The sequence below is a fragment of the Taudactylus pleione genome, unplaced genomic scaffold (assembly GCF_031769625.1).
Source record: "Taudactylus pleione unplaced genomic scaffold, aTauple2 ptg000061l, whole genome shotgun sequence".
NCBI classification, from domain to species: domain Eukaryota; kingdom Metazoa; phylum Chordata; class Amphibia; order Anura; family Myobatrachidae; genus Taudactylus; species Taudactylus pleione.
Window position 1 is genome coordinate 10,271,147 of NW_028284463.1, and position 15,880 is coordinate 10,287,026.

General features: G+C 47.9%; 1 protein-coding gene across 3 annotated transcripts in view; it reads right to left on the reverse strand.

Annotated features, from left to right (window-relative positions):
- The window catches only part of CFAP70 (cilia and flagella associated protein 70), a 78,767-nt gene extending 63,881 nt beyond the window's left edge, over nucleotides 1-14,886 (reverse strand). For 2 of the 3 annotated variants that reach the window (XM_088464915.1, XM_088464913.1), the window contains exons 1-5: nucleotides 14,823-14,886; nucleotides 7,606-7,707; nucleotides 6,776-6,863; nucleotides 4,653-4,839; nucleotides 3,126-3,224 (exon numbers count right to left, since the gene is read on the reverse strand). In XM_088464915.1, coding sequence (XP_088321041.1) covers nucleotides 3,126-3,224; nucleotides 4,653-4,839; nucleotides 6,776-6,853 — 364 coding nt within the window. In that variant the 5' untranslated portion in view covers nucleotides 6,854-6,863; nucleotides 7,606-7,707; nucleotides 14,823-14,886. Of the gene's footprint in view, nucleotides 1-3,125; nucleotides 3,225-4,652; nucleotides 4,840-6,775; nucleotides 6,864-7,605; nucleotides 7,708-9,663; nucleotides 9,746-14,822 lie in introns of those variants that run through there. The other variant, XM_088464914.1, reaches the window with a different exon arrangement.
- Nucleotides 14,887-15,880: the final 994 nt, after the last annotated feature.

The following is a 15,880-nucleotide window of genomic DNA, read 5'->3' on the forward strand; positions in this document are numbered from 1 at the left end:
GATATGTTTTCACCACTGTTTAGGTGGTGAAAAAAGTGCAGAATAGGGGTTTTGGGGTGCAGACTTTAAAAAAGTAGCCTGCACCCCTTGGAATGTTCCTTTAAAAGGTATCTGTGTCAAAAAAATGTAAAAAGTTCAATACGACACCCCAAAAAAGAGGATTTGTTTTGGTGGCAAAAAAAAAAAGTTGGGGGACATACTTAAAAACTAGCGAAATAGAGTCAGGGGCAGAGCCGGATTGAGGGCCACATGGGTCTGGAGCTGAAAATGACCAAGGGCCTATTATGAGAAGAGAGGAGGTGTGGCCAGTGCCATGTGGGCGTGTACACCCTTATACTCTCAGGGTCTGATTCAGAGCCGGACGCTATTTGCGCTCGCTCGTTCAGAAAAAGGGGGTGGCTACTCAAATTAACCGTTCGCTCTTTGCGGTCTGTTCACGCCTCTAGGTCTGAAGGTGCGAACAAAACATGGGTCGTTTTTTGGAAAAATACGCCCCCTGGCCGCTCGCATCCTACGTCATGTCCGCTATTTAATAGATTAATCGAGTACATCGAACAGCGTATGAACTGCTCGCTATTCTTGTGGTTGGTTTTTCCTACCGCTATCTTGCGAGCAGTTCTGGCTATAAAATAACCCAGTGACGTGGTCAATGACGCTGCTGTATTAAATAAGCACACCCATAAAACGCCCGTTTTGACCTTTAAGCACGCCTGCGTTCGGATCTCCACTCCCCGTTTTCAAGCACCTTCCCGTGTTACCACCCACATACGCCTCCTCCTGTCACTCAAAATAGCAGGCATTCGCTATTTAACGAACAAACGATTTTCGGCCGCACTGACTGGTTCGCGCATGCGTATAACGATCCTTACGCATGCGCAGTTGTGCGAACATCGCTCGGAACGAACGAGCGGCCGCTTACGAGCGGCTCTGAATGAAGCCCTCAGACCCAATATGTAAAAGAAAAAAAATGCTTAATTTTGCCAGGTAAATCGAAATACAATTTTACTACTTATGATCTATGGCTGCGCGTGTGGAGAGCAGATGGCCAGTCATCATCATGTTGTCATGACAATGGGCCTATTTTTATGTGGAGGCCTGGAGCTGTAGCTCCATCCGCCCCATTGCTAATCTGGCCCTGGTCAGGGGGGGACCCCAAGTATGCGGCAGGTGTTTTCTAGAGTGCGGGTGGTAGCGGCAGGAGGATTTTTGAAGAATTTAAAAAAATCACTTTAGGGACTTAAAAATATGCTTGCACCCATTTTCATGTACCCCAAATGTGATGGGACTAGTTATTTTTTCCCAAAAAATAAGCTAAGTGCTATTCTTCACCGCTTCTTCAAAGACGTATTAATGCACCTGCCGCGGCTGTTCAAAAACCCCAATTACCTTCAGCAGGCCAACTCGGGGGTACCCATAGTGATCCCCCATGTCAGAGCATCTTCTAGGGGGTGACAGGCTGATTTCCCCAAAAGTGACAGGACTTTTCAATACTTACCTTTCCATCGGGTCCGGTTTTCGATGATTCCTAATTGAATACGGGGATAAGCGGGCACGCATCCAATACTTTATCCCAGGAAAAACGGCAATGATGGCGAAAAGTCCGACCTCAGACTTTTCGCCTCAAATTGAATATGGCCCCTAGGCTCCCGCCTATAATCTAGTGGACACTGAGAAGCCACAATTACGCTGACAGGAGCTCGTCCCCGGGATGTGATTGGAGTGACGTTCTGTTCACTCCTCTGTCGGGGATCCTGCGTATGCGCAGTCTACTTACCACGTATGTGCGGTGGCCATTGCCGGGGAAGGCTATAGCTGTGGGGGCCAAACTCCGGACTGTTGGTAAATCTGACAGCTTCACAACTCCCACAGACACCTATGGGAGCTGCTGCCAGAATGACGGACTGCAGCAGATATCAGAGATAGCGGCGGCGATTCCTCCTTCATACATTGGGCTGATACTAAATATTTGCGGTTCTCCCCCCAAAACTGGTGTTTTTAGGGAATATGCCGTAAATATTTAATAAAAAAAAATAGGCCCTTAAATCACTGTCTTGCCTAGGGCCCCATGAGGTCTTAATCAGGCTCTGCCAATGTCGCATTTATCTGACCAGTTACCACTGAATACAACAGAGGGGTCATACTGTAGTAACTGAAGCCAGATCCCGTGTGTTCCCCGCGCTTCGGGCTCTTACGGTTTCAGTAGCATGAGCGCTCTGTACCTGGGTAACAAGCAGTGCAGAGGTCCTGCCCTGGAACAGCCGTTGCCTCACTGGTGACCCAGCCATAGACAGCAGACTCATGCTTCTCCCGATGTTCCCCCCAGTAAGTACTGTGAGAGCATTTGCTGTTATCACATCCCAGTGCCGCATTCCCAGTCATACCGGTCAGTAAGGAGGCATCTGCCAAACTCCCACATCAGCACATGAAGTCCTGCGCACTGGGAACATCTGTCATCACCAGTATACTCAATGCCCCAAATAGGCTGGAAGAGGAAAGAAAATTCTGGACAGTCCTGATTTCCGTGGCACATGTGTGTGTGGCCTCTAGATCTGAGTGTGTGAGAACCTTTAAACATATGTATTTGGCCTAAAATATACCAAATCACTCGCCTCGCCCTTCTCTGATGCCACATGACGTAGGGGTGACGGCCAGGGGTATGCAGGGGACTGTGCCCTAAGAATGTGTAAATACAAGCACAGTTAGATACACTATACTCTAGTGCAGTGGTTCTCAAACTCGGTCCTCAGGACCCCACACAGTTCACATTTTCCAGGTCACCCAGCAGGAGCACAGGTGTACTCATTACTCACTGACACATTTTAAAAGATCCACAGGTGGTGCTAAACATTTCACTTATGATTCTGTGAGGCGACCTGGAAAACATGCACTGTTTGGGGTCCTGAGGACGGACTTTGAGAACCTGTGCTCTATTGGACGGTGTATCTAACCAAGGAGAGAAGATAGCAAGAGAAAACTTTAAAAAAGTTTTAAAAAGATCACAAAGCTGGGCTGAAGATCCATACGTTGGCCACAATGTGACAGGAGCAATTAAAAATTGGGGAGACTAAAGGTGCATTTAATAATTCATTCATAAATAAGAGAGTGAGGTGTGAGGCTAGACTCACCTCGCAGTAAGGGAAGCAAATCCACGGCCGCTTGCCCCAGTATAACAATTTTCTCCTCCTTCTGCTTCTTCTCCTTGGGTAGGATCTCAATGGCGGTCACTGGAGGGGAGAAGAGGTCAGCGACACACAGAGCACCCTCTACAGTCTAAAGGCGCACATCCACTACGCGATATTAATGGACGACTGAACGATAACAACATCGTTATCGTTCAGTCGTCCATTAATCGTGCACAACGACCAGCGATGCGCGCTCCCTCTGGTCGTTTCCGACATCAATCATCGGCTGAACATGCCGGTCAATCTGTCGATAACGACAGATTGACCATGTTCAGGGATGATGGAGGGTGCCTGCACTGACCGACATATCATTCAGTGTAGGCATATAGGGGATGGGGAACGACGGTACTATTACGATGTGGTAATCGTACTGTCTTCCCTGGGTCGCGTAGTGGATACGTACATTTAGCGCTAGCTGGATTTGGAATCACAGAGGGATATACAGGAGAGGGGAATAATGATGTGATGTACAATTGCACCAGTATATAAAGTAACGCTCTAATAGTATGTCACATCCGATCATCCAGGACAATGCGCTGACCTTAGATCAGGTTCACCCAAAAGAGAAAGCTTGGCGGATAATATAAGCCAATGGCACATTTATTACAATATACCCAGCAATTTGTTTTTATAAACGTTTTTAATTTTGAAATTAAATCCTTTCAGTGTGAATCTATGGGGTATATTTGCTAAAGTGACAGTTTTTAGAAGTGTAGTTGTTGCCCATAGCAACCAATCAGATTCTACTTACCATTTAACGAGCACCTTCAAGAAGATAATAGTTAGATTCTGATTGGTTGCTATGGGTAACATCTCCACTTCTAAAATCTCTCACTTTAGTAAAAATACCCCTATGAATCTAAAGATGGCCCCATATGTTGCCCAATCTGATTGGTTACAACCAAATTGGCCTGACATTGTAAACAGTCCCAGGATGAGAAATTTGGTTGGCTGCTGATCCCCATGGGCTTATGCCTAGTGACATTGACCAACCGGGAAATCTGGTTGTTTTCATAGCGGAATGACTGGAAGATTGTCCACAGATGTGGTTGTTAAGCTCATTGGGACAAAATATCAGATCTGGTTATTGGTGGGTTAATCTGCTGTAATGCAATATGTGTTTCTAGGCATTATGGCTGCTGATGGCAGATGAGCTCTATAGGGAGACTGTCCTAGAGATTGTAAATTCAGCATAGGATTGTAAACCTAATATGATCATCCCATGTAATCAGAGGTAATACCATGGCAGGTGTAACCGCTGCCCTCACCCGAATATCAATGTCTCATAATATGTGGGTGGCATTTCTTTCATGACTATTTCACGATTGTTATCCTCTAGATGGCGCCACTGTTTGGAGGCAGGTTGCATTGTTCATGTTTATAGCTACAATACACAAGTTATCTGCATCCTATCCGGGAACCTATGTGGCACCCAGAGGCTGGGAACCGTGCACAGTGGGGGACACTTACGTATGACGGGTTTGTGTGTAACATCATCCAGGCTGTGTGGGCTCTCGGCCCCAATGTCAAAGCTGGTGGTGAAGTTGTACTCAGTGGGGGTCTCAGGGGCGGCTTCCAGCTTGGGGGAGTCTCCCAGGAGGACGCCGTTAAACTCTGATCTCAGGTAAGTCACCGGGTTGTCGCCTTTTACTCCTTTCTATGACAATTAGGGGGAAATGCACCAAGCATAGATTTAATACATTTATCATTTATTATGGCTGGCCTGATCTACTCAGCTTTCCTGAAACATAATCTATAATTAAAATACTTTGAATTAAATGTTCATGATGGCAGGTGCAGCTTCTCCGGCTGAGTACGACCCCTATGCGAGCGGTTCGGCATCTCTGTACGCAAAACACTTCCGACACTCCCATAAGACACAAGATCTCCGCGCGTCGGGGAATGCAGAATAACGCGCTCAAGCGTTTCCGTTATTCGGTATTTGCAGACGGTTTGTATAAGAAGCTGCTCCAACCAAATAGGAGCCCTGGTATGTATTTATACTTAGTGGTCAGGGCCCCACAATTCTAGGGGCCATTGAGCATGGGCAGGCTGGACTGGGGGGCATCTACATGGAGTGTTGCCACTCGCTCCGTGCATGGGGCAGCCAGCTGAGAGGCGGGCAGAGAAAGACGCTCCCCGGGCCAATCTGATACAATCAGAGCAGCAAGGTAGCATTCTCTGCCTGCCTCCCAGCCTGCAGCCACAAAGCCGGATTTAGGGGGTGGTGCCGGACGCACGATCTCCCCGGCCCCCCTCTCTCAGTGGAGCCCGTAATCCTCGCTTTACATCATGTTTTTTTTTTTATGTTTACGCAGTGATTTTGTTAAAGTACCAATAAATCTAAAGGTTTAATTTTATGGATGGTTTACATTCTTTACCAGTGCATTGCTTTGCCTAAGGGCGACAGTGCTGTTAAGACGGCCTTGCCTTACCCCAAGATGAGGGTGTGGGGTCCTATGGCAGTAGGGCCCACCAGATTTCCCCTGTACCCCGGTGGGCCAGTCTGACCCTGACTGTAAATAAGTTGCCTGTAGTGTATATGTTGCATGTACACACTCAAAACGCTTCCATTACAACCCTGACAATGGACCTGATTCAGACCCGCTCCTAAGGGCCGGCCGCTAGCAGGTAATGAGGGCGTAGCGTTCCCGCTAGGCTGTTTTAGCGGGGTGCGGCGCCCTGCCCTCCTTCTGGAGGGCAAAAAGCACCCTGCCCTCCAGGAGGAGGGCAAAAAGTGCCCTGCCCTCACAGCCTGCGGGAGCAGTTCTCACCCGCGGGACGCAGTGTCCCGCGGGTGGAGAAACATGCGGTGACCCGGTCACCGCTGGAGAATAGACGCCGGGCGCATGCGCCCGGCATCTATTCTCCCTGTCTGCAGCGCTTGGGGGCTGCCCGGCGTGTCCGTAAGTGTCGGGCACGCCCCCAAGAGTGACGAAAAGGGGACGCGTCTTATAGACACGCCCCCTTTTCCGATGACCACGCCCCCTTCTCGGTCGGCGCGCGCACGGGCATGCCCTCTCTAGCTCCGGCGCCCTGCCTCCCGCCGGAGCTAGAGGGAACACTAAGGGCGTGTTTCTTTTTAAAAAAAAATTTGTCTCCTGCCGTTTGCAAAGCTGTGGAAGCCCACCCACAGCTTGTGCGAGCGGCAAGGAGGCCGTCGCGATAATCACGACCATCGGCCTTGCAACGAGAGCCTGAGGTAGGGTCTCGGCTGCCGCAAGGCCGAGTGGACTTCCTGCTCTAACAGTTGTGATGTCAGTAGGTCCTCCCTCAAATGCCAGGTGTTCCTAAGGGAACGCCTGCGTTTGGCCAACCACCCCCCCCCACCCGCCTACAAAACGGGGCGAGCTGTCACTCACCATCGACAGCCGCCCCCGTCTTGTAGCGGGCCCCGTAGCGACTGAAATTCAGTCACTTGGCGGGGCTCGCGCATGCGCACAACGGACGCGGCGCATGCACAGATCACAAACACGCAGCGCTTGAAAGCGGCTCTAAATCAGGCCCAATGTGCGATGTGAAAGTCAGTCAGTGAATGGGTTAACGGGAGACGGGGACTCGTCATGCAAAGTGCTATTTATGAGAGGTGTTACCAGATCATGTGCTCTGAGAACCGTGATGTTCACCGGCACAGGGGGGCGAGCGCTCACTTCTGCCAGTGCCGTCTCCATAGCTACCGGTCTGTGGGAGATAAGAAACAGGAGATGAGGGATGTAGGTCCCATTATAGGTGTCACAGCAGCACTGGGTGATTATCACACTGTCTCTGCGGCCCGGCTGCCGGCTCTCTCCGCGGGACGCGCAGCCGCTTAATGTCAGTCACACAGGTGCTAGAGTAGGGAAACTGTGTCTGAAACAATTCTCTGACATCACTGTACCTATAAGGGGGAGATGTATCAAGACTTGGAGAGACAAAAAAAAGGAGATGTTGCCCAAAGCGACCAATCAGCTTGCACCTGTCACTTCATAGACTGTGCTAGATTAATGAGAGGTAGAAGCTGATTGGTTGCTTTGGGCCACTTTCTCTCTCTCCTTGGCTCGATACACCTCCCCCCATAATCGCTCACTGACGTCAGACTCTTCAGACCAGTGCAGCAAGAGCCGTCTTAAAGGAGAACGCCGACTAAGGCGGGGAGGTAGTTAAGTCGTCACCATTCATAATGTCAATGGTGAGAATTTGGACGGCGTAATGGCGACCGTAAAATGCCGACATGGTTGTAATGCATTTTATCGAGGTGAGCCTTATAACTTTAAACGTGATATTTTAAAATTATCTTTAAAATACTTAGAATAACTTTACTACCGTGTCGGCATTATCGAGTCAACGTCACACCGCTCCGCATTCTCACTGTCGACGGTCTGAATGTCGACAAATCATAGCAAGCCCTATTATAAGTACATCACAGGCCCAAGATATGACTTACCTATGGTCCGTCCGTCAGACGATTGATGCGTTCCCCCTGTGTCTTGCGCACCTCCGTCGCTGATGAAGTCACTCCTGCTCGTTAGCGCTGTTTTTAATGATCCTTTAATAAGCAAGTAACGCCGTTATTAGTTATTAACACATACCAAAGACGGTGTCATGGAGATGAATAATATACATGTAGTAACTGGAGGGTTTATAATTGACTACAGATGTTCAGTCATACTCTCTGTCACAGATGTTCAGTCATACTCTCTGTTACTCAGGGTAATCATGCTCTCTGTCACTCAGGGTAATCATACTCTCTGTCACTCAGGGTAATCATACTCTCTGTCACTCAGGGTAATCATGCTCTCTGTCACTCAGGGTAATCATGCTCTCTGTCACTCAGGGTAATCATACTCTCTGTTACTCAGGGTAATCATGCTCTCTGTCACTCAGGGTAATCATGCTCTCTGTCACTCAGGGTAATCATGCTCTCTGTCACTCAGGGTAATCATGCTCTCTGTCACTCAGGGTAATCATACTCTCTGTCACTCAGGGTAATCATGCTCTCTGTCACTCAGGGTAATCATACTCTCTGTTACTCAGGGTAATCATACTCTCTGTCACTCAGGGTAATCATGCTGAGGGCGTTATATGAAGCTCACAACACAGCAGACACAGAGGGACTGACAGCTCGGCAGATGTGCTTTGCAGAAGTGCGCGGTGGGCTGGTTTATTACACGGGGCGAGGCCAGCAATGCTACAGTACCTCAAATTGCTGCATTATTAGTATTATTAGTATTATTAGTATTATTAGTATTAGTATTATTAGTATTATTATGATCATTTATTTATTTAGCCACAGCATAGTCAGCAGAATGTTACAATTGAGGACGAACAGGGTAATGAAAACAAGACTGGGTATTAGCAGACACAGAGGTATGAGGGCCCTGCTCGTAATCTTACAATCTAAAGGACAGTGGGGCTGATTCAGCAAGGAACGCACGGATGCAGACGCAAGCACCCGTCCGCTGCGAGAATATGCTAATCGATGCACACGCACGGAGACCGCAGCACACAATGCAGACGCCCAGCCAAAAAATTAAGCCGCTCATCTCCCTTTACTCACAGCCTGATCAGCACGCAAGGTAGCGTAAACATCGGTAACATCGAGAACCATCGGTACCTTTAGCATAATAGTGGTTGACCTGACCTGCCGCAGGATTATGGCCGCTTCCTGTTTACTGCTTACGGTATGGCTGCGTATGCCACCGCATTGCCTTAATTATGCATGCCCCTATAACGGCAGTATAACGCCTACGTTTGCCTGACCAATATCGGAAGGGTCTGCGTGTAGTCTGCGTACCATAACCCGTTCACACTGGCTAGTTTGCGTGCGCACAGTGCGATGCATACGCAAGCGCCGTGCAAAAACATCGGCCAAGTGCGTGCGCTCTCTCCTGTGCGTTCCGTGCTGAATCAGGCCCAGTATTCTCAGCTTTATGACCTGCGTAAGATGCCATTTGCCGACTGTCCCAACCCTCTCGATTTAAGCGGAACAGAGACGAATTTGTTGTGCGCTAATGCAACCGCATTTCCGAATTTTGCCGCTTAGCAATTGCTTAAATATGCTAATGCATCAGCCGGCGTAATTTGTATTGAGACGCCCACCGGGGCCCTCGCAGCTGCCTGCGACCGCATACACAAACGCAGCATCGGACACAAATCCTGAGAACATCGTCTCCTCGCGTGAGTCTATGGTCACTGAGAATGGCCGTCGTTAACTGAGACACTGGAGTCCTGTAGTCTGCGTGCACGATCGCAGACACTGGCTAGTATGCACACGCCCGCAATTTGGCCAGAACTCCCTGTAACCACCCACAAAATGGTCTCTTCCTGTCAATCATTGCGAGTGAATCCTCAATCGCAAATTCATTCGTAGTGCATGCGTAATGCAGCAGCGACACACACGCAGACCACTGCTAATCGCTCAACCGCGTGAACTCGGAATCTCCCAACTTCCCAGTCAGAAAAGCTTTGTCCCGTGGTGGGAAAGTTGGGATATGCCCCGTACCTGCCACTGGAGGGCACACCAATCAGCGGGTGTTTGGAGGAAGGTATGTGGCCACGGCCCCATCGTTGTCCTAAAGATGTGCTGTAGAGTGTCAGCTGTCTGCAATGTAGGGAGATGCCATACATTTAGTGGATTATACAAAGGTCAGCAAGGCTAGGGTGAAGAGGTGAGCTTTGAGGGAGCGTTTGAAGCAGTGAAGATTGGGGCAGATCTGATAGAGCGAGGAAGAACGCTCCAAAGTTTTGGAGGTGTGAGTGTTGGAGAGTTATCAGTGGGGAAGGGGCACCAGCTGCCCAGAGAAAGCAGGAGGTGGAATAAAGGGAGATATAGGAGGGAAAGGAGACTTTAATAGCTTTGTAGGTGAGGGTAAGGAATTCAAACTATATATCTGACCGGAAAAGGGTGGCACTCAGGCATAAAGCAATAACTTCCAGAACATACAGCTCTACCAACGTTTCAGTATTAATAAATACTTTCATCAGGGAATATATGGGCTATGGCTAAGCACCATCTACTGGACAGTGCCTCATAGCAAAGTTGAGTGTACTGCCCCTGGAGTGGGATCGGGAGCTGGTGACAGGCTGGTTCCCTTCTCTAGTGGTCGGAGGAAGAGTGACCATCCACAAGGTGAGTGAGTGCAAGCTCTTCTGCAGAATCTGTGAATCACTGTCAAAAATTTACTGGAACAATTCATTTTAAAGTGCGATGGAGAAGTTCAATAGAGGAGCAAGTTTTATCCAGAGACGGCCCAGAACTCAAGCGTCTATGTACTAAGCCTGTCATTTTTTACACACAACCTGTGACATGGCAGTTAGGAGCTGATTGGCTGGTACTTTATGTACATCCACTTTATCTCCATCCAACGCTTAGTTAAGTGGGCTACAGTCTGTCTGTGTATCGGTCAATACAATATCATTTATGATTAGTTTTAGAATTTTTTTTTAGATCTTATTAATATTATTTTTATATATCTATGTAATGCCAAACCTGTTACCCAGGGCAAAACTGTACGTACAATAAGAACTGTATGTACAATAAGTGGCCTATAGCAACCAATCAGCTTATAGCTAGCATTTAACAAGTACATTCTATAACATGAGAGGTATAAGCTGATTGGTTGTTATGGGAAACGTCTCCACTTGTCCATTTCTCCACTCCTTAGACGGCTTAATACATCTCCCCCATAGTCACAAAATGTCTACGGCTTTTCAAATTGATATAGATGTGCTTAAAGAAACTAAAAACACAAATAATATTTTAAGCATTTTTATGATGAAATCTAAAAAGCAAATCCAAGTTTGCGCGAGGTTCAGTATTTTATACAATAACTGTGCAAGTCCCAGAATATGGATTTGCTCTATCTATAATATAAATTGCATAAAAATGATCCCAGTGACGGCAAGAAAAATTCTATACAAAATAATAACTGACACTGCTCCATGCTAAACACTAGGTGGCAGCATTTCACCACAATAGTCACCTAATCACTGTTCTAGGAGTATTTAAAGTTTCAATCCCAGTAACACTTGCTCCAAATTTTCACTGACCGGCTCTTAGTGGGACCCCGAGCACTGTGCACTAACAGGTTTTCTGGGCTCCCGTGTGTCTGTAGTACGCAACACTGACATTTATAGCATATTATAGGTGTCCAATACCATCTGGGAAGGAGCTTGTAGTGGCTTTAGTCTGACTTGCTATTCATGAAGAAGAGATGCTGGAAAATATATATCTCTGGTTGGCACTGAATGATTTAATTCTAAGTAGCACATTTATGTAAAACTGCTGTCAGCCCCTGAAAATTAAGAATCCTTATGGCCACATTTTGTGCAGTAAAGATTTCTTTTTCCATATAAGACAGAAAATTGCTCCGCCATGTTGGTGCCAAGGCGTAGGTGCTTTAAGTGATAGACCCAGGGAGATGGGTGAGGGAGGCACAGGTTATTATGAGTGATGGTACTGCCCCATATTTTAAAGGGTATAATAATAAGCCAAGGGAGAGAGATGGCTTAACCCAGGGCCGTAGCTAGGGTAGTGCGGCCGGTGCCATCGCACAGGGCACCACAGGTCAGGGGGCGCTGTTTGGGCCTGTCAAATATCTGTTTATTATCATTCTTGCTTGTAGCTTCCTCTTATTTCATCCCCAGCAGCTCCTGGCCTCTCCTATCTCTTCCCTGGCCCTTCCCCATGAGGTCATGGCCCTTTTTTGGGTGCATTATGTTCCTTTGAAAAATGAGGGGGGCGCCAATGCTCTTTCTGGCACAGGGCACCAAAAAGTCTATTTACGGCTCTGGTTTAACCCATAAAGTATTCAAGGAAGATCCAATACCTTCGAATCAACAACTTGGGGGTTCCTGGTGGATGCAACTTGGCGAGCCCGACGGCAATCACAGTGTGGCTGAAAATCTGATCAAACCACAGCCCCAGTGTCGCTCCAGAACATGGCTTATTTCCTATATTAGGATGTTGCACGGCAGTGCCCTATATGGTACAGTAAGGAAAGGGTTAATCTCTTTTTTATTTTTTCTGCAGCAGCCCCTTACAAGTCACTTTCACAGCCAATGGGAAGACTGCGCGGCCTGACGCTTCCCTAACACCGTACAGCCACGCTCTGATGCAGCATACCAATCCCATAACTCCACTTCCCATAACTGGGGCTGACGCACAGATGGCTGCAATGGGACCGCAAATCGTGGGCATAATATGCTTCCATTATAAAAGCAGCAATTGCGACCATATGCAAAGCGGTAACCATCTCAGGATGTGCGCCAGTCGTCAGCAGGAGCGTGTGCGCATGCTATACTCCTTACATACATGACACACTCTTATGTCCCAGTTGCACCCATGTGTTTAACCAATTATTTTATTTGCAACGCCTTTGGTATTCAGCATCAAAATACCTGCTCAAAACCTCCCAGATACGGCAGAATGAATTATGGGCCTGATTCAGAGCCGGACGCTATTTGCGCTCGCTCGTTCAGAAAAAGGGGCTGGCTATTTAAATGAACCGTTCGCTCTTTGCGGTCTGTTCACACCTCTATGTCTGAACGAGCAAACAAAACATGCGAACGTAATTTTGAAAAAAACGCCCCCTGGCCGCTCGCATCCTACGTCATGTCCGCTATTTATTAGATTAATCGAGTACATCGAAAGGCGTCTGAACTGCTCGCTATTCTTGTGGTTGGTTTTTCCTACCACAATCATGCGAGCAGTTCTGACTATAAAACAACCAAGTGACGTGGTCAATGACGCTGCTTTGTTAATTATGGACACCCATAAAACGCCCGTTTTGACCTTTAAGCGCGCCTGCGTTCTGATCTCCACTCCCCGTTTTCAAGCACCTTCCCCTGTTACCACCCACAAACGCCTCATTCTGTCACTCAAAATAGCAGGCATTCGCTATTTAGCGAGCACACGATTTTCGGCCGCACTGACTGGTTCGCGCATGCGTATTAAAATCCGTACGCATGAGCAGTTGTGCGAACATCGGTAGGAACGAACGAGCGGCCGCTTACGAGCGGCTCTGAATCAGGCCCTATAGCCACTAAGTAATAAGGACAGGCAAGGCTGTTCCCGAACAACAGTTATTGCAGCAGGGATATATGATAGGGAATTTAGGGCCTGATTCAGGAAGGATCGCAACTGCTAATGCGCACACAGACGGCCGAATGATGTGTATTGCGTATGCGAATGCATCGCAGTGAGCGTGCACAAATGGCTCGGGCCTATGATTGCAGTGACTACGCAGACCCATCGCAGAGTGATTGACAGAAAGTACAGTTTGGGGGTGGTGACGAGGGGGGGGTGGTAGGCGAAGCGTAGGCGTGCCAGTGCGTTTGGACGCCGTTACAGGGGCGTGCATAAGTTATCCATTGCGATGCTATACGCAGCCTGCGCTCTCACTGCGTGCAGGAAGTTTAGCAATTTCTGAGTAAGGTCTGACCTGGTGTAACTGTGCGCGAAGCTGCGATGTTCCTCGATGTTACCGATGTTTTCGCAGACTTGCAAGGTATTACGGTTGTGAGACAGGAGAAGCGGGCGTCTTTATGTTGTGCTGTGGCGGCAGTGCGATCGCAGTCATTAGCAGATTTTCGCAGCAGAACTGAGTGAGCAATTGCAACCGAGATCACATCTGCGATCCGCGCTGAATCAGGCCCTTAGATTGTAAGCTCCACCAGTACAGGGACAATTGTGAATGACTGAAATATCCTCTGTAAAGCGCTGCGGAATATGTATGCACTATATAATTCACTGTTAATTACTATATCCTGTGGGCTTGGCAATGTCATGCATTGCTTTTTAATTATGCTTTTTTATTGTTTTTATTAATGTGGCTTATCTGTTCCTAGGGCTGAGAGAGAGAGAGAGAGAGAGAGAGAGAGAGAGAGAGAGAGAGAGAGAGAGAGAGAGAGAGAGAGAGAGAGAGACAGAGACAGACACAGAGAGACATATAATGGAACTAAGGTGTGTAGTTTAGCCTTGTTTTTATAAATTGGAGATGAGCAAGTCAGTGACCAAACGCAGGATTTCTAGAGGGGGGTTTCCAAATGCCTGATTTTAGAACGAGTGTGGCCTATCGATGAATAGTGCATAATTAGTGTGTCATAATTCCGGCATATACAGGACCAGCGATCACAATAAGCCATTAGATGCGGCAGTAGGCCATCCTGTCTGAGCTGAATGTATTTATGTTAGATGTGGGCACCATTCCAGACTATTGGAGCAAGTCTGGGAGCCTGGAGGGGCAGCAGAAGAACCTACCACTGCCCTGGACATATATATGTACATATTGGGCTCTATAGCAGTATATCCCTAACAGTGCATGGTTTCCAGATCTCCTAGTTGATGCACAGGTTATTTATTAATAGCTGATACATGTGAAAAGATCCACAGGTGGTGCTAATTATTTCATTTGTGATACTGAGAATAACATGCAGCACTTCTATTATATAACTATTTCTATTGTGGTCATGGTGTGGGCTGGGGAGGGGGGTTTCCAGGCAGACGGAAACCCCCCCTGCGTTTGCCTATGCAAGTGGCACTTGGTGCATAGAATAAGTGGGAGAAGCAGATGCCGCATTATCACATCTTGGCCAGCATTGTATGCAGGAAGTACACGCCGTCCTTAGTACACCCATCTCCCATGTTCCCGGTGACCGTACCTGTGTCCCCGGTGGGTGACTCTCCTCTCCCGGTCCCTGCTCCCACTCCCCGGCGTCCTCCGTCTCCTAGCAACCAGCCCAGAGGCCGCCGCGCGTTGCTCGGCAACCAGACAACCGTCATTACAAACACAGAGGAGTAAAACTACAACTCCCAGAATCCTCACACAGGGAGCGGCCGGCTGAGGGGTTCTGGGGCGTGTAGTCCGGTCATTAGAATGGCCTCTCCCTCCTTACCATGTGCTGTTACTATTCTGTGCTTGTTTTCCAGTCCAGCACTAATGTTTTTATTAATTAATAAATTATTGGGTTTTTTGTTGGGGGGGGGGGGGGGAAGGAGTCCATACTTTCCCTAATTATGTCATACAGGATGGAAATATCCTGCTTGTGTTGTGACATGGCAGGACACACTAAGGAATGGGAATGCCCTTTCAATACCTCTAAAATGTGCAGCACATGTACAAAAGTAACACTGTAATACACTCATTGCCCATATGTGATAATATAAAGCCTGCTGATAAAATATATAATATTCGGGTTTTTTGTGCTACTTTCTGTGTCTATGAAGAAGCGTGCGCCTCCAGTCTCCATTCTGGGGAGCGCACCACAGCTCGCAGCTGCTTCCTAACACTGGAGTCCAGGGTTAGGAAGCTGGGAGCTGTGGTGCGCTCTCCAGAATGACAGAGCCGGCGCTAGCATTAGGCAAAGTAGGCGATTGCCTAAGGAGCATCGATAGATTGAGCCTAAATAACTGACTGATGGGCCCATTTATCAATAATTGTATTTTCAATGCGATCTGGGCACTACATTGATAGCACAGGGATGTATGAAATAGCACCCGTAGGGACAGGCGTCTCCTAAAGGAGCTTGTCCCAGCGATGTGCTCAGAGGCCGTCTCTTCACTCCTGTGCCGAACTCCTGCGCATGAGTTCCGGTAAATCTGACAGCATCGCATCCCCCATAGAAACCTTTGGGCGTTGCGGTTGCTGTCAGAAATGGATCATAATACATCTGGGGGATACTAAATACTTGTGGGTATCCCCCGAACTGGTGTTTTCGGA